The 22,776-nt window shown below is 59.7% G+C and overlaps 2 protein-coding genes across 3 annotated transcripts in view; both read right to left on the reverse strand.

Moving 5' to 3' along the window:
* Positions 1–1,860: 1,860 nt before the first annotated feature.
* Positions 1,861–2,979, reverse strand: MAFA (MAF bZIP transcription factor A). Its single transcript, XM_042923845.1, has one exon. It carries the CDS (start codon positions 2,977–2,979, stop codon positions 1,861–1,863), a length of 1,119 nt encoding a protein of 372 aa, XP_042779779.1.
* Positions 2,980–9,399: 6,420 nt separating this feature from the next.
* Positions 9,400–22,776, reverse strand: part of ZC3H3 (zinc finger CCCH-type containing 3) — an 88,045-nt gene continuing 74,668 nt past the window's right edge. Inside the window, exons 10-12 of one of the 2 annotated variants that reach the window (XM_042923281.1) lie at positions 12,721–12,905; positions 11,674–11,740; positions 9,400–9,858 (exon numbers count right to left, since the gene is read on the reverse strand). In XM_042923281.1, the coding sequence (XP_042779215.1) occupies positions 9,667–9,858; positions 11,674–11,740; positions 12,721–12,905 (444 nt within the window). In that variant the 3' untranslated portion in view covers positions 9,400–9,666. Of the gene's footprint in view, positions 9,859–11,673; positions 12,060–12,720; positions 12,906–22,776 lie in introns of both variants that reach the window. The other variant, XM_042923280.1, reaches the window with a different exon arrangement.

Consider the following 22,776-nt stretch of genomic DNA (forward strand, 5'->3'; position numbering starts at 1 on the left):
GGCCTTCGCGGTCTCCAACAGGGGAGCCTCGCCGCGCACCCGGGGCGCCCTGCTGAGGGTGGCCGCCCGAGAGCTCGTCCTTCTAAACATGCGGACCACAGACGTTCACCTGCCTCGGTCCCATTGCAGAGGCTGGGGGTAGTCAACGAGGTCCGGCGGCTGCCCGGGACCCTTTAGGGTGACGTTTCCGGAGGTCCTGCTCCTCCCGGGTGCCCCCACGGTCCAGGCCTTGCTTGCCCTTTAGAAGACAGAGGCCAGGCCACCCCTCGGACGGGAGACTGGGGGCTCGGAAGAACTGGGGACGAACGAGCACTTGCCACCAGCATGCAATGGCGCCGCGCGTGGAGTCACCACCGAGGCCGGCCCCGGGCCCCGCTCCCTCAATCCCGCCTCAGTGGGAGCCTTGCTCCCTGCGGGGCAGCCCCAGAGGGTGAGGGGGCGGCCGCCTTCAGGGCCCAGCGGCTGACAGCAGCCTCGGCCACCACTCTGCTCGGCTTCTCCGCTCGGCCCAGGCGGGTGGCCCAGAGCTAAGGCAGGGCCCTGTCCAGGGACCCCCTTTTCTTTCCATTCAGGGAGAAATATGGCAAAAATGAAAGCCACAGAAAAACCAACCAGGCTCTAGTGACTTTTGGATCTAAACGGATTTATTTTGTGTGTTTTTTCCCCCCTTTCCTCAGCTTCGTAGCAAATGAAAAAAATGATCCAACAAAACCCAACAACACAAGAAAACTTTGAACGACTTACGGCGTCTCTGCTCAGAGCGCCGGGCGGGAGCAGGCCCCGGGGGGAGCGCAGGCCTCGCGGGTGCCCAGGGGCCTGGCGGTCTGCAGGGCTCACATCGCCAGTGGCCACGCTACCTCCTCTCCGCGGGCTAGTCCAAAAAGCCACTGGGGCTTTTCAAAAGATTCCACAAACAAAACGAAACACAATTTAAATTAAAATAAAAACACTTTCTTCACTCGCCCCCATGCCGGGAGGTTCAGGCTGAAACCTCCTCTTAAAAAAAAATTTTTTTTTTTTGCTAGAAATACTGTGCATTACTTTTTTTTTTTTTTCTTCTCTTTCACTTCTCTTGAAGATTAAAATAAGATATATTTCCCCAGGAGTCATAAATACGATCTGGTGCATAGAGAAATATCAGCAGGGGGTCCGGGCCAGCCCCCACCCGCAGAGCGCGGCGACCCCCCACCCCCCTCCCCCCCCCGTGAGTACTGTAGGGCAGCAGGACTGAACACGGCATAGGTAATACTCCTTGGCTTCAATCTCTAGGGGACGCCGGTGGCAGGGTGGGGGGCAGGCGGGCAGGAGGGCAGGCAGGGACCGGGCCCCTCCGAGCGAGCGACACATGCTGGGACACGCGGACGTCCGAGGGCGGACCCCGGCCGGGAACGAGGGGGCTTCCTCCGGGGTTTTCTTTCCTAATCACCGAGCAAAATAAATAGAGATACTTCGAAAATAAGATCGCTTTAAAAAGGAGTAGTAAAAAAGGGCAAGAAGGTGGGGCGGCAAAGACAGGCGGGGGGGGGGGGGGGAGGGGTCGCGCGGGGCGGCGTCCGGCGGGGAACCGCGCTCGGCGTATGTACAAACGGACGCCTGGAAGGAAGTTCGATCCGGCTCAACTTTCCTGGGAAGCCCCGCGCCCCGCGCGCACAGCGGCCGCGGCCACGTCCGGACGGCGAGCCGGGAAGGCAGGGGGCGCCGCGCGGCGAGACGGGGGGGTGGGGGTGGGGGCGGTGGGGGGGCTCCGGTCCGGCGCCTGCGGACGCGGCGGCGGGGCGCGCGGGGCCTGCCCGAGCGCGGAGTCCGAGCCTCTGGCCGGCGGCGGCGGCGGCGGCGGCGGCGCGGGCTCGGGCCCGGCGCTCACAGGAAGAAGTCGGGGGCGCCCTTGGCCGCGCCCGGCCCGGCCTGCGGCGGCGAGGACTCCCGCGGGAAGCCGGCCCCGCCCGCGCCCCCGGGGCCACCCCGGCCCGCCAGCTTCTCGTATTTCTCCTTGTACAGGTCCCGCTCCTTGGCCAGGCGCCCCACCTCCAGCTTCAGCTGCTCCACCTGGCTCTGGAGCTGGCACTTCTCGCTCTCCAGAATGTGCCGCTGCTGCACCCGCTTGAAGCGGCAGGACTGCGCGTAGCCGCGGTTTTTGAGCGTGCGCCGCTTCTGCTTCAGCCGGATGACCTCCTCCTTACTGAAGCCGCGCAGCTGCCGGTTCAGCTCGCGCACCGACATGGACACCAGCTGGTCGTCGGAGAAGCGCTCCTCCAGGCGCACGTGGTGGCCCGCGCCGCCGCCGCCGCCGCCGCCGCCGTGGCCCGCGCCGGAGTGGTGGCCCGCGCCGGCGTGGTGGTGGTGGTGGTGGTGGTGGTGGTGCGCGGCGTGGTGGTGGTGCGCGGCGTGATGCGCGCCGTGGTGGTGGCCGGCGCCCATGTCGTCCGCGCCGCCGCCGCCGCAGCCGCCGCCCGCGAAGCCCTGGCCCCGGAAAGCCTCGTAGGCCGCGGCGGCCGCCGGGTGGTGCGCGCCGTGGTGCCCGGCGTGGTGGCCGCTGCCGATGAGCGCCTCCACCGCGTCCTCGGGCGTCAGGTTGAGCGCCTCGGGGTTGAGGTGGTGCTGGTAGCCGCTCATCCAGTACAGATCCTCCAGCGCCGGCTTCCCCGAGGCGCCCCCGACGGCGCCCGGGCCCCCGCTCGTCGGCCCCGGGGCGGTCCCGGCCTGCGCCGCGCCGCCGCCGCCGCCGCCCCCCGCGCCGCCGCCGCCGCCGCCGCCGGTGCCCGGGCTGGGCGCGCAGAAGCTGGGCGAGGAGGGCACGGAGGAGCAAGGCGTGCTGAGCGGCGTCGAGGACAGCGAGCCGGGCGGCAGGCGGTGGCAGAAGCGCTCGGCCTCGGGCGGCTCCTTCTTCACCTCGAACTTCATCAGGTCGAAGTCGTTGACGTATTCGATGGCCAGCGGGCTGCTGGGCAGCTCGGCGCCCATCGCCAGCTCCGCGGCCATCGCCCGGGGCCCCGGCCCCGCCGCCGCCGCGCCCGGCTGCGCCCCGACGGGAGGCCGGGCGGCGGGGGGGGGGGGGGGGAGGGAGCCGAGGGCCTCTCCCCCCCCTTCACTCCCACGGGCGGCGGGTCTCGGCGGGGGTGGCGCCCAGGCGCGCGGGGGAAAAGTTTCGCGCGGCCAACTTAGGGGCGGCCGCTGGGGACGCCGCCGGGCAGGGTTCTCGGGCGGCCCCGGCCGCACCCCGGGGCGGGGTGGCGCCGGCCGGCCGCGCTCTTCGTGCCCGCGTTAGCGGCCGGGCGGGCGGCCGGGAGGGTGGCGGTGCGGCCGCCGCCTCGGGCTGCTCGGGCTCCCCGCGCTCCGCCCGCGTACAACCGGCCCCGCCTCCACGGCTGAGCGCCGCGCCGCGCGCTCCCCTTTATAGAGCAGGGCATTCGGTCCCGCCTCTCTGGGCGGGGCGCGAGCCCCCAGGCCAATCGGAGCCCCGGACCCGCCGCCCTCATTTGCCTATCCCCATGGCAACCCGGAGCCCAGCTGTCAATCTCCTGCGGGGAACAGCTGTGGGAAGGGGGTGCTGACTGGCCGCCGGCGAGAGGAGGGGGCAGGGCCCTCTGGTGGCCACCGGGGGGCACTGCACGCGCAGAGGGCGCGGGGCAGAGGGGTGCGGAGAACGCGGAGCGCGGGCGGCGCGGGGCCCGGTCTGCGGCCTCCAGGGCCTCGCACCCGCGACGGGGAGGCCGGAGAGTCTCGGGGAGCAGACGAGGCCCCTCGGTGCCTCGGTCTCCCCGCCGCCCCGCGGGCCGTGACCCCGCAGCCCCGATAGCGTGGCGGCGCCTGGACCTTCTGGCCTGCCGACACCGGTGCCACTGGGCGGCCGGGTCGGGCGCGGCGAGGGGAGTGCCGGCTATTTTTAGCCCCGCGGTTCGGGCGGGTTCAGGAATTTAGTCAACAAAGTTGCTGGCATCTCCGTTCGGCGGCTCCATCGCGGGACACCCGGCTCGGAGGGTGCGCGGCGCAGGTGGGGAAGAGGAGCGCGTGCCGGCGGGGGCGGGGCGCCGGGCCGAGGACCGGGGCCCGCGGCGCGGGTGCGTCCGGCTGCCCCAGGCTGTGGGGCTGTGCGCGCCCCCAAAGCGGAGAGCGGTCCTTGGCACACGCACCGTGCTGCGACGTGACCGAGAGCGCTCTGTCCCCTCCACCCCCCAACTGCTATACTGCTGTTATAGGACTTTTACAATTAACAAATTCAATCTTAAATATTAACATCTGTGCGTAGAAAGAAAATTCTGGAAGGACCTGGGCAGGAAGTCCCCAGGGCAGCTTGCTTTTTAGGTTGTTGCAGGCATAAATGCGTGTTAGTTTATAGTAACAAAAATTCGTACAATTGAGAGTGAAACCCCACTTCCTAAGATGTCATGGGGTGGCCCATCCCCACTGTGCCCCAAGGACACCACTCACCCCTTCCTCTTGCTCCCATCGTCCTCCAGGGAGGGCTCGCTGGGCTCTGCTGGGCAGGCAGGGCCACGCAGACCGTGAGGGTCCTCCCACCGCTGCAGGGATGGTTCAGCCAGTGGCTGGGAGCTTGGGCTCTGGGTTATACGGGTTGCCAGAGGCATTGCAGGGTTTGGGCCTCCCTTTAAAGTCCCCCGGTGTTCAGAGGGAGGCCCACACTCAGCCATCACCAAGTCCAGCTAAGCGGGGACAGTTTTCCCCACATCCAGCCCCCAAATGTGATATTCAAGGATGCTGGGCCCTTGAACACGGACCAGACCCCTTCACGAGGCGTGCGGCTCTCGGTCACTCCTGCCCCCACTCATTCACTCACTGCCCCGGGGGAGAGGCTCCTGGGGCCAAGCAGGGCACCTATGTCCCTGACTGGCTTAGGCACTGGGCAAGCTCCCCAGCCCTGGATTTGGCCTTGGGGTCAGACTAGCTTTCTAGAAGTCCTTTGGGCCAGCAGGCTTGCCCTCAGCTCTTGCCCGCTCCTGGGGCCCTTACCACCTTCTCGGTCTGCTCCCTGACCTCTGTGTGGCCTCAGCAGAGCCCTCTTCCCGCTGGTTAGTCACAGTCAGGCTGGGTGGGGAAGTGACCCAGAGTCCCTGCACACAGGCTTTGAAGGGCTCACGCCTGCAGGTGCCGCGCAGAATGGGCGTGATGGGCTCCTCAGCCCGGGGAAGGTGCTGGCCTTTGCTGCTCAGGTAGCAAGCAGCCTCCAAGCTTGCTGCTCCCCCCTCAGGACCGGGAGGGCACTCACAGCCGGGGCTGGGGGCCGAGTCCCTGAGGACCCAGGCCCGCCCTCCCACCTGTCACAGAGAAAGCGGACGGGCGTGCCTTCCTCTCGGCCCCTTCAACGGCCCGTCTGCAGCCGGCAGGGAGACACCGGTTCCGTGTGGCTCCTGAAAAGGCTCTTTCTCTGCCCGTGTGTCACCTCCGTGCCCTCTCAGGGCCTCACACCCACCCGACAATCAGTGCTTGAAGCAACGGACTTCCGTGGGGACCACCGCGTGGCTCATCGTGAAATGCACCCCAGGGGCGCCTGGGTGGCTCAGTCAGTTAAGTGACTTTTCACTTCAGCGTAGGTCACGATCTCGCGGTTTGTGGGATCGAGCCCTGCCTCAGGCTCTTAGGATTCTCTCTCTCCCTCTCTCTCTGCCCCTCCCATGTTCTCTCTTTCTCTCAAAATAAATAAATAAACTCAAACAAATAAATGCTACCCTACAACTCCTTGAGTACCTGCTGTATGGCCCCGGGGGCATCTTCCATCGGGAAGGTGGCCCAGAGATCTCTGGTTGAAAGCAAGCCCGCTGGAGCGTGACGACACAAGGCAGGTTCTCACCACATTCGTGGGCTGTGTTGCCTGGGTTTGTCCCAGGCGTGAGAGGGCTGGTCTCTGACCCCGGCGGCTGGGAGGACACGAAAGCAGGGGGTGAGGGGACAGCTGCTGGCCGGAGCCACCGGCAGCATCTTTGGGCTCACGCCTGGCAGGGCGGGGCGGCCTCGGCTGGCTCGGCTCCCGCGGGGTCGCCACACGGTCGCCCAGTGGGCTGGTTGGGCTTCCTCGAAGCGAGGAGGCTGGTTCCCCGAGGGCCCGAGAGAGCCGGGGGGATGTGCCGGGCGATTTTGTGAGTCCCTCACTGCACGGTTGGTGGAGGCGTGGCGGCGGCCTGTCCACATCCGAGGGGAGGGACAGACGCCACGACCGTCCGGCAGACCGTGTAGAGAACTCTACCGTCACAGTGTCCTCGCAGGCAGCGAGCAGAAAACTAGCCACACGGTAACACGCTAGGGAATTACAGCATGTCAGTGTTTCCTGCTGTTAGGAACAGTCACTCCACGTCTAGCCACTCAGCCCACGTGTCTTCTGTGTCTGTGCTCGGGTCCCGCAGAGCCCAGGTGGGGTCACGTGCAGTCCCTCCCTCCGTGGACGGACCCCTGCAGCTCAGTGGGTGGTCAGCAGGGCCATTTCCTGGAGTCTGAGGAACGGAGGCCCCGGCTTCTCGCTGCCCAGGGGGCTGGCGGACGCCCTCGGCTCCCCCGACCCCAAAGCTGCTCCCACTCGGCCAAAGGAGGAGAGCCCCGGGAGACTTACAGCATCAGGGGACAAGTCAGCTGGGTTCTGGGGTGGGAAGCATGTCCCCGTCTGCCCCTCAGGGGGAGGGGCCAGGCCAGGCGAGAGCAGGTTTGAGGTCAGCAGGGAGCCCAGCTGCGGTGGTGGTGGTGGTGGTGGTGTGGGGGGAGGGGGGGCGGGCCTGCCTGAAGCCCTGCCCCACGCACCTCATCTCCCGGCAGGAAGCCACCCTTCCACCCTTGCCTGTGCTGTGCCACGTGGAGCCACTGGGTCCTTGATGTCTGACCCCACAGAGAATGTCAGCTGGATGGGTCATTTCTGTCCTGCCCCTGCTGCTCAGCCCGGGACAGGGTCTCATCCACTCCCGTTTCTTCCAGGGCTCAGTGACAGCAGGGTCCAGGGTCATGCCCTGTCCACTTAGGGGGCTCATTTGTACTTTAAACGAGGAGCCTGCTGTGTGCCAGGCACACTGGGCGGGGGTGGGGGGGGGCACGCTCAGCAGGGTGGCAGGTGCCTCCTTGGGGTGGGGCTCCGGGCTGGGATGCCCATCCAACCAGGGGCGCTCCCCCAGTTCTCAGGTGAGGCCAGGCCCACCCTGCCCCAGTCCACGCCTCTTCGGCGGTGCTCCCACTTCAGGCACCTACCTCACCACACCCTGACACTGAAACCCCAGACAGACAGATGTCCAGAGACCCCCCCCACCCCCGCCAGCTCAGAGCTTAGACGTGGCCCATGGCTCTGACCTCCAAAGCCCACCTCTCTGGGGCCCAGCCCGACACCTCCAGCTCAGAGGGCCAGTGGAGTGTCTCCTCCCCGCCCTGCTCCACGGTCTGAGCTGGTCCACCGGCCCGTGCCACCGCTGGCCACAGGGCTCCAGGGCTCCCCCCAACAGCCATCTCTGCCCCGGCCACCAGCAAGCGGCAGGACAGCCAGAGCGAGGGGCACAGGGCCGGGGGGCAGGCGGCCCTCGTGGGGCGGATCTCCGAGAGGGAGGCCGAGTGCCCCGCTGCACCAGGGCAGTCCCTGGGAGGGCGTGGGCCCGGGGCAAGGATGATAAGGGTCCAGGAGAGAGGCGGCCCTTCCCAGGTGTGCAGGAGTCCGTGCTGTGCCCTCAGCTGGCATCTTACTTTGTCTGGCTTGGTGCGGGCAGTGACCGGCAGGCACTCAGGTCCAAGGAACTGCCCCCTCGCCCGGCGCAGGAGCAGGGACTCTGACCAGGCAGAGGCTGAGGCTGACCAGGTCCCCACATGGGTCACAGGGAGTGTGTGGGGAGGTGGCCTCGGCCCAGAAGAGGGCAGCCGCTGGCCCGGCATCTCCTGCTTCCTGGAGTGCCCAGCCCTTCCGGAGCCTTCCACACTGGCCCTCGTCAGACCAGCTGCACGGTGGGGCAGTGGGGCCTGGGTGGGAGCCACTGTCACACTGGCTTTACCAGCGGGCAGTGCTGGGGTGAGCGTGGGGCCGCCCGGTGGGCTGGGGGAGCCCCAGCCTGGGGGGCCTGTGTCGCCCTTGTTTACTGAGAAGGGAAGTGCAGGGAGGAGGCGAGGGTCTGAGGCGGCCACCGCTCAGATCGGGCTGGACCAACAACCCTGTGTCCATCTGTCTGGGAAAGGAGGCAGGATTACTCCCCAGGCCCCTCCCCTCACCAAAAGTTCAACCTTTGTGGGGAGGTCATGGTGGGTGCCAAGAGGGAGCCCCGAGGGGGAGGGGGCAGGAAGCCCCCTTCGCTGTGCTGTGCTCGTGCCGTGCTGGCCGAGAGCCCCCGGGACCGCCACGGTCCCAGGCCGGCGCCCCCGGTTCTGCGGTCTCCCCACTGTCGGTACCGAGCCCGGACTCTGGCCCCCACTGCGTCATCCGCCCCGCTCCTGCGAGGGCCCGGGCCGAGGCTGACACGGATGGACCCCAAGGGGTGGCTGGGGCGGAGGGCCGGCCCGCAGTGGGGACTCCGCCGTTTGCTGATGGGGAGTCGCTTGCTTTCCGGCCGGTGTGACCCCAGAGTCCACCATCCGGCTGCATGGGCCGCAGCAGGGCCCAGGAGCCCCAGGGACGCCCACGTGGGGTCCCAAGGACGTCAAACTCTTGTTCTGTCCGACCGACCAGGTGCCTTGCCCTGAACAGCCCTGGTCCTCCTCACCTCTGGGGCTGGCACACCTCACAGACGGGGACTGGCGGAGAGCAGGAGCCCCCCCACTCCGATCCTCACCGCCACCTCGTGGGTGCTCCAGGCCGAGGCCACTGGGGCAGCAGCGACTGAGGGAGGAGCGTGGCGGCCAGCCCCGGAGCGGCCGGGGAAACACCCTGAATGGCTCTGTGCCCCTCGATCCTTGTCAGACCAGACTCCATCCCAGGGCCTTGAGCTGAGGCTACGACCCCCCGCCAGGAGGCCCCGACTCCCTCCAGAAGCACAGACACTTCTGGCATGGGCGGGGTGAGCCTGGACAAGCTGCTTCATGGCTCAGGCCGCCCCGGCCTGCCCTCCAGCCCCTGCCTCGGCCCAGCCACTGTCCTGAGACACCCAGGGGAGGGGCCGGGGGGGGGCTGGGGGGCTTGGGGGACCCTGGCCCCAGCCTGTTGCATCCAACACGTCCCCAGGGCTCCCTCCAGGGCCTCTCCTCACCACAAATCACGCTGGCTTGGCCGCAGGGGAGAGGCTGTCCCCGACCCTGTGAGCCACTTCAGGGAGCCATTTCAGGGACTGGGGAGGAGGGCAGGCATTCCTGCCCACAGGCCCCGTAGCTGCCAGGAGTCTGTGGCCAGCCCCTCAAAATCCGGCCCCCAGGGCCCAATGCCGTCCATCTGCGCTGGTGCGCGGCAAGGCCGGGTGGCGGTGTGACACGTGACAGCAGCCAGAACAGGCAAGCAGACACAGGACGGGACCTTTATTGCTGAACACAAAACACCCACCGGGGAGTCCCGGGGGGAGGGCTAGGGCGTGTGCCGCGCGGCGGCTGCCGCACCCACAGCAGGCACAGGCCCCGCGGCGAGCCCTGCCCGGCACCCCTCTGGGCTGGGGGTCGGGGTCCAACCCGGGTGCAAGGCTGAGGGCCCAGGGGTGGGAAGGTGAGTGTGCGGAGGGGTGGCAGGACAGGGCCCCGCCCAGGGGAGAAGGTGAGCCCCTGGGCACACACTGGTCACAGAAGGCCGGGAGCCAGGCAGGCAGAGCGGCGACCCCGGGGCCCCAGGGTGGGGCTCGGTGGCAGGTGGCCCCTCCTCTGGGGCGGTGGCAGGCGGAGCCTCCTTCCTCTCCAGGAACGAGGGGCTGAGGTAGGCGCGGGCTGGCCCCCTGGGCCCTCACAGGCGGGGTTTGATGTGCAGAGTTTTCCCTGTTCCGAGAAGGGCAAAGGTCAGGTGCCAGGATCCCCCCACTCCCACCCCCCGCAGCCGGGGAGGAATGCCCCTCCCGCCAAAGCTTCTGGGTCAGGAGGGGGGTGACTCCATCAAGCCCCGGCCTGCACAGCAAGGAGGGCAAGCGGCTCCGGTCAGGCGGCCGTCCGGCCCCGCCCACCCTGGGGTCCGGCGGCCCCGCCCACCCTGGGGTCCGGCAGCCTCGCGGTGCGCAGGCCGGGTCCCAGGCAGGAGCCACAGCGATCTGCCGGCTGAGCTATAAATACCAGGTGCACGCGGCCTGCGCCAGACTCCGAGACCCACGGCTCCCCTCCCACCTGCAACACGGCTGCCAGACGCACACGTGGAGGCTGAGCTGTGCCTTCAACCTCAAAAGTCACACGTGTGAGCAGGGGGGAAGGGACCTGGGTCCCCGGTGCGGTGACAGGGCCTGGGGGCAGGAGGGCCAGGGAGGGAGAGGCCGCGGTCTGGTGGGCAGGGAGGTCTTCCCCCAGCACAGCAGGGGCCTGGGGGCAGACGGTCAGGTCACGTCCGCGGGGGTCCCTACCCTGTGTGCCCCGCGCTCCCTGGGAGTCAGTGCCCGCCCTCTGCTATGAGAGCTCCAGGCCCCGGCTCAGGCTGGCATCGCCCCCCCCCCACGGGCGCCTCCATGTGGCTGCCCACAGGCACCGCACTCTCTATGTGCCCCTGGGAGCCCGCCTCTCCTCCTGGGCCCCCACTCAGGGCTGAGGACTCCAGTCACCGGCTGGGCCGAGCCAGAGCCCAGAAGCCAGGCCCGCCCAGCCGGGGCTCCAGGCCTGCACACTGCACTGGCCTCTGCCCACAGGCCTCACCCCTACCGGGTGACTGCTTGAGTAGGTGCAGCCAGCCAGCCTGGGCCTGCCTCCGCCTGCCCCTCTAGCTCCGGCCCCGGCCAGGGTGGGGGAGGCCCGGGCAGGAAATGAAGGCTGATGGGGCCTCCGAGGCCAGCGGGAGCCTCTGTGGCCTCTCCCGGGCCAGCCTCCACTGGCACTGGGCTTGGCTGCCTCAGGGCCCCCATCCGCCCCCTCCCCACCCCAGGGAAGCCCACCCGGATGGAAGGTGCTGGTGCCCTGGTCCCAGACGGGCAGGTGGAGCGGCCCCGAGGCGGGGGCTGTACACAGGCACCGCGGGTCCCGGCCCCTCGGAGGCAGGCGTTTGAGCGTGCTCAGCGGGGCCGTTAGGGAAGGCTGCGGCAAGCATCTTCCATTAACGTTACGACCGTGAAATATGACAATAAAATGATGGCCGTATGGTCGCAAATTTGCAGCCCGCCGAGCTGCGTGGGGTTTATCGTCACTCAAACGCGCGGAGAGCTGTAAAATGTTTACAGAAAGGGTCGTTTGCAGCCATAAAATCCTCTTTTCTCTCCTAAACAAGGCTGAGTGGAGCCATTTACCAAGCCCCAAACGTTCATCGGGGGAGAGGGAACATCTGTTCTCTCCAGGAGTGTGCGGTGATCTTCCAGAACAAATTAACAGAAATGGGCGCTTTCTAATTAAATCAGCCCTCGGCTGGGGTGGCCTGTGCGGGCGGCCGCTGCTGCGCTCACACCTTGGCCAGCTCTGTCCCCGTGGGCCCGAGGCGCGCCCCTGCCAGCGTGGGAGTGGGGGGGGGGGGCCACGGACGCGGCACCATCAGCGCCCGGCCCATGCGGGGCGCTCACGAACCATCCGGGCCCCACCTGGGAGTCCTGACCCAGTGGGGCTGTGGGGAGCACTGAAAAAGAGCCCCCGGCCGTGCCACGCCGGGCTTCAAGGGGCCAAGCTGCCTACCTGAGTCCTTAGTTGGGGGGCTCCTGGGGGTCCGGGCCCTGGGCTGGCCTCCTGGGCTCGGCGAGGACTGCAGGGAGATGAAGGAAGGCAGCTTGGGGAGGCTGCTGGAGCTCGTCGCCGCAGAGGCAGCCTCCTCCCGGAGAGACAGCTCCTCTTGGTCCAAGGACAGGGAGGGGGAGGGAGGGGTGGGGGAGGAGGGGGAGAGGAGGGAGGAAGAGGAGGGGGTGGAGGAAGGGGAGGGGGAGGAGGGCGGCTTTGCTGACAGGGGAGAGCCCGAGGCTGCAGCTAACACCCTTGGGGAGGAGGGAGGGGAGGCTGAGCCAGCAGCCACAGAGGTGGGGGAGCTGGGCGTCTGTCTGGTGGGGCGCTGGGCAGCCGAGGACTTCCTGTGGGAAAGGAAGGGGAGCAGAAGTGTGAGGGTGGGTGGCCGCCCGGCAGGGCTGGAGTCCGGAGGGCACCAGCCGACCAGCTATGCGGCACCTGTCCCAGCAGCCACCGGGCATCGCCATTCAGGTCTGAGGCCAGCCCTCGGCCCCGGAGGACAGGCCGGTGACGACAAGGGGCCTCTGGCCTGAGGCAGCTGGGGTGAGCCTGGCCGGTGAGCCCCAGTTCCCACTGACCCTGCCCTCACCTGCCACAGTCCACTCACGGGACAGGTGAGCACGTGGGGCCCCAGCCACGAGTATCACCCAGAATCTTCCCTTTCCTGGGGAGTGGGAGTGGGTAGCTGAGAAGCCCCCACCTTCCTCCATGGGACAGGGACTGGGCATTCCCACATAGGCTGGTCCAGGCCACGGATGTCCTTGGCTCTGTCCAGCCTGGAGGTGTAGGGTGGGGCACCTCTGGAGGTCACTGGATCCTCAACTTTGAACTGAGGTTTTTTTTGGGTCTGAAGCTCTAAGAGCTGGGATGGGGTGTAGGGTCTCCCCGGGAGGATGGTCTCCCAGCGTGGGGAGGGACTGCTTCCGGAACCCCCCTCCCCGCCCCCCCCCCCCCCCCCCCCCACTGTCCCAAGCTTACACACATAGCACCCACTGGCCCCGTCACCTGGGTCCGTGGCTGGAGGCGGCCTTGCTCTTGGGTGACGCGCTGCTGGGCTCCGGGGCCGGGGCTGAGGCCGCCCGCCGGCCAGGGCGCTTCTGGTTACGGTGCAGCAGCTGGCACTGGGCGCCCCGGGGGCAGACGCCCCTGCGAGAGAAGTCGGGGCACAGCAGCGTGTGCTTCTTCTTGCACTGCGGGGGGGAAGAGGGCAGCCGGGTGAGCAGGTCAAGGCCTCTGCACCAGGCGGGGCGGCCCTGCCTGCTCAGTCCCCCGGGGCCTGAGGGCCAGAGACTTCCTGTTGGAAGGCTGAAAGCCCCAGGCCAGAGCAGCCTGCGCCCCCACCCGCCCGTGCCCCCTGGGTGATCAGAAGGGCCCTGGGCTGGACTGACGGCAGGGACCGGGCTGGCCCAGGGGTCTCCTAGGCTGGTATAGGAATTCTCAGGCCACTAATCCCCTCTCTGGACCGCAGCACCCCATCCTGGCTGAAGATGGAGACGTGGGGGGAGGCTCAATGCGTGGAGGGCCCTATGCATGGGGTTTAGGCTCCAAGCCCAGGGGTGCCCAGGTCGGCCGAGGCCAGCCGCACACCCGATCCACCCCACCTGTCACGGCGGCTAATTATACCCGGCTTGGGACGCGCCATCCAGCAGGTGCTCTGTGCAGCACGGGGCCTCAGCTCCACCCACCAGGCCCACAGGGAGCCAGGAAGCCCCTGCCCATGGCCAGTCTTAGGGGGCACAATGTGGGGGGGGTGTGTGTGTGGAATGTAGCAAGTGTCCCTCGTGTTGGACCAGCCACCGGGAGAGACACTGTCCTGACAGGACCCACTGCAGGGGCCCCGCCAATCCGTCCAGAGCCGAGTTTCAAGCAGCCAGGCCGCAGTGCTCACACCCAGTCCGGGAGGCTGTGTGCTGGCTGAACCACTTGGAAATATGTGGCAACAGCTCTGAAACCTGCCTCTTGGAAGCCCGTCCCCGGAGCCCTGGACCTGGGCCCTGCTCCCAGCACCCAGGACAAAGAGCCTGGCTGAGGACCCCGCGGAGTGCGTGCCCGTTCTCTGAGCACAATCTGGGCACTGGCCCCATTCAGGCCCCACACCTGCCCCTCGGCTGCCACCGATGGACTGGAAGCCCCTCACGCTCATGCCAGGGGGCCGGAGCTGGTGGGGCCATCTGGGCAGCAGGACCCCCAAACGCACACTTGCACCCCCCTCCCAGCTAGCCCCCCCTGCCCCCGAGAGAAGGCTGATGTGTGCTCGCTTGCTTTCAGGACACGGGGTCCTGAAACGCAGGGGCCCCGCCGCCGTGGGTTCCGCTCTAAGACCAGGAGAGTGCAGGGCACTGGTGTACCAGGGCAAGGGCGGGCGGCGGGCCCTTCTGCAGGGGAGTGGTGGGTGGAGACAGCCTGGCACCGGACAAGAGGTGACCCGGATGCCGAGTGCATATCGGGGGGCGGCCGGCGGGTGGCTGGGCCCACGCTGTCCCGTGTGGAGCCCACGAGCCACGCGGAGGCTCCGAGCCACGGCGGTGCCGCGGGCTCGGCAGACAAGGACGAACGTAAAAGGCCACACCGATGTTTCCTCCGTGACTGTGCGGTGGAAGGTGTGACGGGTCAGGTTAATACAATTCATTTCACCTGCTCTGCTTTACTCTTCTAAGGTGGCCACAAGAAAACTCAGAATCTCACGTGTGGCTCACATCTGGCCTACTGGATGGTGCTGGTCTGAGCTGGCCCCCTCCCTGGGACAGCCACACGTCGAGGGTCGAAGGTACAGAATGTTCCCAAACCATCCACAGGCCGTCAAGAAAGGAAAATGATGGACAAAAAGCGACTCAGAAATATACTGGACACAAACGGAGTCTCCAATTTCAAAGGCCGGACGTCTTCGTCCAGACCAAGCCCACAGATGCGGGAGCAAAGCCAAACAACCACGCAGGAGCCCCAGAAAACCCCCCAAAGGCCTGGAAATGAAGAAACACGCTACTGAATTCTCCACGGGTCAAACACGAAATCACGGAAATGAGGTAACGGTGAGAACTGGGCGCCAGTACTGAGCCACGCGTCAGGAGCAGCTCCCGCGCCGGGAGACAGGTCGCAGCCTGCAGGCTTCTGTCAGCAGAGAGGCTCCTGCTCGACACGCGGGGACAGCAGAATGGCCCAAACCCAGCAGAGGGAAGGAAACAGAAGGTAAAAACAGAAAGAAAAGAAATACCAAAAGGGGAGCAAACCCGAGAGAGCCGAGAGTTGGTTCTGAAGAAACGAATCGATTTGTCCAACAAGACGGACTGGGAGACGAAGAGGCCAGCACAGAACACGAGGAAGGACAAACGGGCCGTAGCTGGTGACCCTGCTGAACAACAAAACGCTACCGATACAACATCAAGAAGAAACTTTACACGAGTGAACTTGAAAACACAGATGAAACTGACAAATTCCAGAAAAACTGTCAAGAAAAAAATAAAACCTGGACAAATACTCCTATGGCCATAAAGGCATGTGAACCAGTAGTTAAAAAATAAAGCAAGTTCCAGCCCAGGGTTTTCCTGGAAGTTCTACCAATATTCAGTGTACTACCCAACCCTGCAGGAACTGGTCCACAGAACAGGGATGAGAGGACACTCCTCAACCCGGTGACAGGGCTGGGGCACTCCTAAAAATAAAACCTGACCGATGAGATCACAAACAGAGGCCATTTGCACTCATGCCTGAGGGTTCAAAGGTCACACACACATTATAAACAAATGGGAGTCCTGCCGTGTATCCCGACTAACAGACCAGGACTAAGACGAGTGCGCCTCAAGGATGCAAGTTAGTTTCACATTAGAAAATCAACAAGCAGAATTTCGCACATTAACAGACTCAACACATGGGATCATATGATCACCTCAACAGCTACAAAAAGTATTTAATAAATCCAGCATGAATTCAAAGTTTAACAGATTACTGATTGGATGGTACTTTCTTAGCTTAACATAAAGGGTTTCTGAGAAGAATGTTCCAAAAGCATCACTTGTCATGGGGAAAGGGTGGAAGCCCACTCCCATCACTGGTACACTGTGCTGGGGTCATAGCCAGAGTAGAGACAAGAAAAAGAAAGAAAAGACGTTTGAACTCAAAGGAGGGAAGAAATGGCCATTATTTGCCGAAGATACATTTCTTTAGGAAAACCCAAAAGAATCTATGGATAAATTATAACAATCACTAATACAGTTCAGCAAGGTTCCTGGAAACAAAATGAATATAACGAATTCCACGTCTAGATACCCATGAACGTTCAGAAAACAAGAATTTTTATTTTGTTATTTATAAAAATAATAAAAGTGACAAATAAATCTAACAAAGGTACAGAACTTCAGTAAAAGGCAGCACACGAGTGGCCTACATAAGAGCCAGATGCCCGGCTCACTCACGGGCGGGCAGACAAGGGCCAATTCTCACCAAACCGAGACAGAGATTCAGGACAATCTCCATAAAAATTCCAACTTTTTATTTTATTTTTTTAACTTACATTGGATCTACAATATATTTCTGGGAGGATAAAGGGCAAGGAGAGTGAAAACAGCTGTGGAGAAGGACAAGGTGAAAGAATCTATGACCAGGAATTACCGCGAAGTTCAAGTAATCCCAGAGCACCAGCCGGCTCAAGGGGACATAAGGAACAGGGCAGGGAGCCCGCCTCGCCGCGCTGCCTGCAGACCCCGGGGACAGGGACAGACGGCCCTGGGCCCGACCCTACAGCACAGCTGTCCCGGGCGGGACTAAAGGGGCCGGGCCCACATGTGAAAGGCCGGCCTAGGGGCTCGGGGAAGGAGGAGGATTTCTCCGGCAAGACACAGATGTGCAAACCTTCACCACCGATAAAGTCATTTCCATTATAATTAAGAACTTTTGTTCTTCAAAATAACACCACGAAAAAGGAAAAAAATTAATTACAAAGAAGATAACTGCCATTTATATGACTGACAAAAGATTAACGCCCAGAATGTTTCATATTTATGTATTTTTATGTTCATATTTAGATTTCATAAATTTCCTGTGAATCCACAAGAGGAAACCAACCCAGAGGAAAAATGTCCCCACCCTCACTTAAAAAAAAACCAGGAGGCGCCTGGGTGGCTCAGTCGGTTGAGCGTCTGACTTCGGCTCAGGTCATGATCTCGCAGTCTGTGAGTTCGAGCCCCACATCGGGCTCTGTGCTGACAGCTCGGAGCCCGGAGCCTGCTTCGGATTCTGTGTCTCCTTCTCTCTCTGCCCCTCCCCTGTTTGTGCTCTCCCTCTCTCTCTCAAAAAATAAAATAGACATTTAAAGAGAAATTAAAAATTTAAAAAAACCCAACAAAACCCCACCTAGTTTTCAGAAAGGGAGGCAAAAAGGTTCAAACATAGGGAAGGCATTTTGCCTCATCAAATCCAGTAAAGGCAAATTAAAAAATGCAATGAGGTAACCTTTTGTCCTTCAAACGGTCAAAAAGAAAAACAGAGGTTGAACGTCACCAAGTGCGGGCAAGAAAACTGGTCTACGAGTGTGAACGGGCAGAAGCCGCCGGGAAGCCATCTCAGTTGTCCACCACAGCAGACCAGTGTCCTCCAGACCCGGGCCGGGGCCTTGCCTGTGACGCGCTACAGCCCCGATCCCCGCGGCCCGGAGGCGGAGCCTGCGTCACGCCAGGCTGCCTTCGGTGAAGCACATTCCATTTCACAGGGGTGAGGCCGTGAGAGGCCAGGACCGAGACCGCACTGCCCACCTGTGCTTGCCCCCACAGTCACCGAGGGGCTCCCAGGGTCCCTGCTCCCTTCCCAGGCCCCGGCCCCACCGGCTGCCTGCTCCAGGCCGGACAGGACCGCAGAAGAGCTGGTGCGGGAGGGACAGGACTCGGGTGGGCTGTCTAGGCCCAAATCTGCCACCTAGCTCGTCCACGGCGGCCACCAGCCTTCCCACCCCTCCTGGGTCGTGCCAGCCCATCTCCATCCTCAGACTGCCACCCCCACTCTCCAGGGGGCCGGGTCCCACCTCCACCGCCAGCAACGCCAGAGAACCGGCTCATCAGTCCTGTCCCCAGTGACTCACCGGCTTCCCTCCCACCCTCCAGAACCAAAGCCACCCCTTCCCCACCTTGGAGACAGTCCCACACTCCCCTCCCTCTCCACCCCTCCTTCTCGCTGTACCCAACCATCTCCCTTCTGAACAGCTCTCGAAGGCATCTACCTCATCCATTCCCTGGCTATTTAGGTTAAGGTCTGCCTCATTCACTCAGTCATTCACCCCCAAATTGGTGACCAAATCCAATGTGATATCCTAGAACAGAAAATGGAAATTGTGGAAGACCGGGTAACGTGCGATCAGAGCCTGGACTCAAGCCGGGAGCAATACGCCCAGTGTTACTTCTCTAGTTTTGATGGTTGGGTGCTGGTTGTGGTGAAGGTTCAGAGCAGGGGGCCGGGGGAAGGGCGTGTGGGGATTCTGCACCATCTCTGCAGCTTTTGGGTACATCCACAATTATTACAAATGACAAGTTTATTAAACACGGTAAATGACTGTGCTGGGCTCTGACGTCTACACACGTGACAAGGACAGGAAGACTCTGAAGGTGGACAGAGGGCTGTTGGGGGCCCACGGACCCTCGGATCCAGGATTTCCTTCCTGCCTTGCTGGGGTGGGGCCAGAGTAGGCCCTGAAGAATCAGGGCTGCGGGGCCCTTTCCCCTCCCAGGGGAGGTCGAGCGGGGAACGTGGGTTTCCATCTGTACTTGGCGGGGGTGCGTCACCACCTCCACTCCCATCCCACCCCTGGTGTCGCAGGAAGCCAGCTGAAACAGAGGTTTGAACAAGATCCAGACCCCTGTAACAGCCAACATGTCCGGGTTTCAACAGAAAATGACTCAGCATACTGGAAAAAGGTGAGACCTCAGACTGAATGGGATTGCGATTGCAGACAATCAGCGCCTGTCGGCAGGAGACTGCAGAGGTGTTGGGCTTATCTGACGAAGAGTTTAAAGGAGCATGATAAATGTGTTTCTTTTCTTTTTTTTATTTTTAAGATTTTAAGTAATCCGTACATCCAACGTGGGGCTCGAACTCACGACCCCAAGATCGAGAGTCACACGCTCCACCGACTGACCCCGCCGGGCACCCTCATAAACGTGTTTCAACAAGCAATTAAAGACGTGCTGGAAACGATGACAATATAGAAAGCCTCAACTAAGAAAAAGAAGATGTAAGATAGGACCAAATGAAATTTTAGAACTGAAAAGCACAATAACCGAAATAAAAAAGACTCCTGTATGGGCTCAACAGCAGAAGGGAGACACAGAGGAAAGAGTCAGTGAATCAGAAGACAGAGCAACAGAAATTAACCAATCTGAGTGACACAGAGCAGACTTTAAAGCATGGATGGTGCCTCAAGGGCCTGTGGGAACACAACTCTCATGCATCCAGAGCTGTGGAAGGGAAGAAGAAAGAACTCAAGAGTAATGGCTGAAAACGTCCCAAACGTGGCAAAAACCGTAAGCCTACAGATTCAGAAAGCTGAGCGAACCCCAATCAGTAAAAAGCAAAGAAATCCACGAAACCCTGCATCATAGTCAAACTTGTAAAAGCTATAAAGAATCCTCCAAGCAGCCAGAGAGAAATGGCACTTCTTCACCTGCGCAGGAAAGTTCAAATGACAGTGGATTTCTCCTAAAGCACCATGGAGGCCAGAGGAGGTGGTATAACATTTGCAAGAGCTGAAGGGGCAGAACTATCAGCTCAGAAGCTCATATTCAGCAGAAATAGCCTTCAAGAATGTGGGGGAAATCCAGACATTCTCAGATGAAGGAAAACCCAGAGAATCTGTCACCAGCAGATCTGCCCTAAACATGACTATAGACGTTCTGTAAACAGAAAGGAGACGATAAAAGACAAGCCTTGGAGCGACGGGAAGGCAGGCCAAGATAACCAAACCACGGGTAAACATACCAGACTTTCCTCGAGTCTCCTGAATTGTGTTTGACTACGGAAGCAAAAATTACCAGTGTCTGTTGTGGTTCTAAATGTCTGTAGAGGGCATATGTAAGGTGGTTATAGACGGGAAGGGTAAAGGGACATACAGGAAGGTGAGGTTTCTACACCAGTAGACTGTGATAAGTTATGGATACTCAACACAATGCCTAGTGCAGCCACTAAAAAAGCTACAGAAAGATGTACACACTTGAAAGCACTACAGATAAATCAAAACAAAATTCTAAAATTGTTCCAGTAACCCACAAAAAGACAGAAATGACAAGTAGAACAAAAAACAGAAACCAACAGAAGTCAAATTGCAGACTGAAGCCCTACCACAGCAATAATCACATTAAGTGTAAATGGCCTAAATATACAAATTAAAAGACTGGCAGAGGAAATTTTAAAACATGACCCAATTATCTGCTGTCTATAAGAAAGTTACTTCAAATACAATACTATCGGTAAGCTTAAGGTAAAAGAATGGAAAAAGATATATCATGCAAACATGGATCAAAAGATAGCAGGAGTGGCCACATGAATACCACCTGAAGCAGACTTTAGAGTAAAGAAAATCAGAGAGAGACATGTTTTTATGCCATGTCCAATGTGGGGCTTGAACTCAATAACCCTGAGATCGAGAGTCGACCCTGAGATCAATGGTCGGCTCTGAGATCAAGAGTCACATGTTCTACCGACTGAGCCAGTCACCCCAGAGAGACACATTTTATACTGATAAAAGGATCAATCCAACAAGAAGACATAGCAATCCTAAATTTACACGCACCAAATAAAAGAGCTATAAGATACATTTTTTGTTGTTGTTAAAACCCTCAGAAAGTTTTACATTTTATTTTATTTATTTATTTATTTTTTTGAGAAAGCGAGACAGAGCACAAGTTGGAGAGGGGCAGTGAAAGACGGAGACAGAGAATCCAAGGCAGGCTCCAGACTCTGAGCTGTCAGCACAGAGCCCGACGTGGGGCTCGAACTCACAAACCGCGAGATCATGACCTGAGCTGAAGTCGGACGCTTAACCGACTGAGCCACCCCAGGCGCCCCTATAAAATACATTTAATAAAAACTGATAGATATGAAAGGAGAGACAAATCCAAAATGACAGATGGTGACTTCAACATCAGTCTTCCAACAATTAATGAAAGTCAGCAAGGACATAGAAGAACTCAAAAGTGCCTTTCACCAGCAAAATCTAATCGCCATTTATAAAACTCTCCACTTCACTCAACAAGACTGGAATACATATTCTTTTCAAGTGCTCACAGAATATATACTAAGATAAAGCATATCCTGGGCCATACAACAAGGCCCAAGAAACTTAAAAGAATTAAAATCATACACAGTGTATTCTTTACCACTACAGACTCAAATTAAAACTCAATGACAGAGGGGCACCTGGGTGGCTCAGTCAGTTAAGCAGCCAACTCTTGATTTGGGCTCAGGTCATGATGTCACGGTTCGTGAGTTCAAGCCCTGCTTTGGGCTCTGCACTGTGTCAATGCAGAGCCTCCTTGGAAGCTTCTCTCCCTCTCTCTCTCTCTGCCCCTACCCCACGTGCTTTCTCTCTCTCTCTGTCTCTTTCCCTCTCAAAATAGATAAATAAACTTAAAAAAAAACCAAAAAACAATGACAGAAAGATATTAGGAAAATCTCCAAACACTTGGAAATAAAACAATAATCTGTGGATCAAAAAGAAAGTCTCGAGGTGGCGGCGGCAGCGGTGGTGGGGTGCAGTGGACAAAAACGAAAAAAACAACAAACAAGAAACAACCAGAACTAAATGAAAATACATCTCAAAACTGGTAGGATTCAGCTAGCTAAATTCATATACAAGAGGAAAAATTCCAGGGGCACCTGGGCAGCTCAGTTGGTTAAGTATCTGACTTCAGCTCAGGTCATGATCTCATGGTTCGTGAGTTTGAGCCCGTGTTGGGCTCTGCGCTTTCAGTGCAGAGCCTGCTTCATATCCTCTGTCTCCCTCTCTCTCTGCCCCACCCCTGCTCTTTTCTCTCTCAAAAATCAACAAACATAAAAAAAAAGGAAAAATTTCAAATCAATAGTCTAACTCCCACCGTCAGACCCTAGGGGGGGAAAAAGAGCAAAATAGAACCAAAGCAACAGAAAGAAACAGTAATGATAAGAACAGAAGTCAATAAAACCAAAAAGAAAAAAAAAAAAAACAATAAGAGAAAAATCAATGAAACAAAGAGCTGGCTCTTTAAAAAGATCAATAATATTGACAAACCTCTGGCAAAGCAAAGAAAAAAGATAAAAGTCACAAATTTCCAATATCAGGAATTAACAGGGATCACTACAGACCCTGCAGACATCAGAAGGATAATTAGGGCATACTTCGAACAACCCTACACACGTAATTTTCACAACTTAGATGAGATGGACCAATTCCTAGAAATACACAATCACCAAAACTGACTCAAGAAGAAAAAGAAAATCTGACTAGCTCTATATATAGTAAGGAGATCGAATCAGTAATCAAAACCCTCCCAATAAAGAGAAGCCCAAGACCAGAGGGCTTCCCTGGTGAATTCTACTAAACATGTGAAGAAGAACCAACACTTACTTTTCTCAAATTCTTCCAAAAAACGGAAGAGTAAGGAATTCTTCCTAACAACAAACAGCCAAACAATCTGTGAAGCTAGCTTTACCCTGATACCACAACCAGACAAAAATACCACAAGAAAGAAAGCCACAGATCAATGCTCGTCACAAATACAGATACAAAAATCGTCAACAAAATACTAGAAAGCTGAATTCAGCAGTGGGATGCTCAACATACAAAAACCAGCCAATGTAACTATGATTAGAGGTGGTCGGTATGCCTGATTGGCCACTTTGGTAGAATTTAGGAAGAAGAAAACCGCATGATCATCTCAATTGATTCAAAAAATATCCAACAAGATTCAACACCTTTTATAATAAAAACATCAAATAAACTAGGACTAGAAAAGGAACCTCCTCAACAGGATAAGAATCGTACCCGAAAGCCCACAGCTACCATCGTACTAACTGCTGAAAGACTGAAAGCTTTTCCTTTAAGATGAA

This window comes from Panthera leo, chromosome F2 (genome assembly GCF_018350215.1).
Source record: "Panthera leo isolate Ple1 chromosome F2, P.leo_Ple1_pat1.1, whole genome shotgun sequence".
Lineage (NCBI taxonomy): Eukaryota > Metazoa > Chordata > Mammalia > Carnivora > Felidae > Panthera > Panthera leo.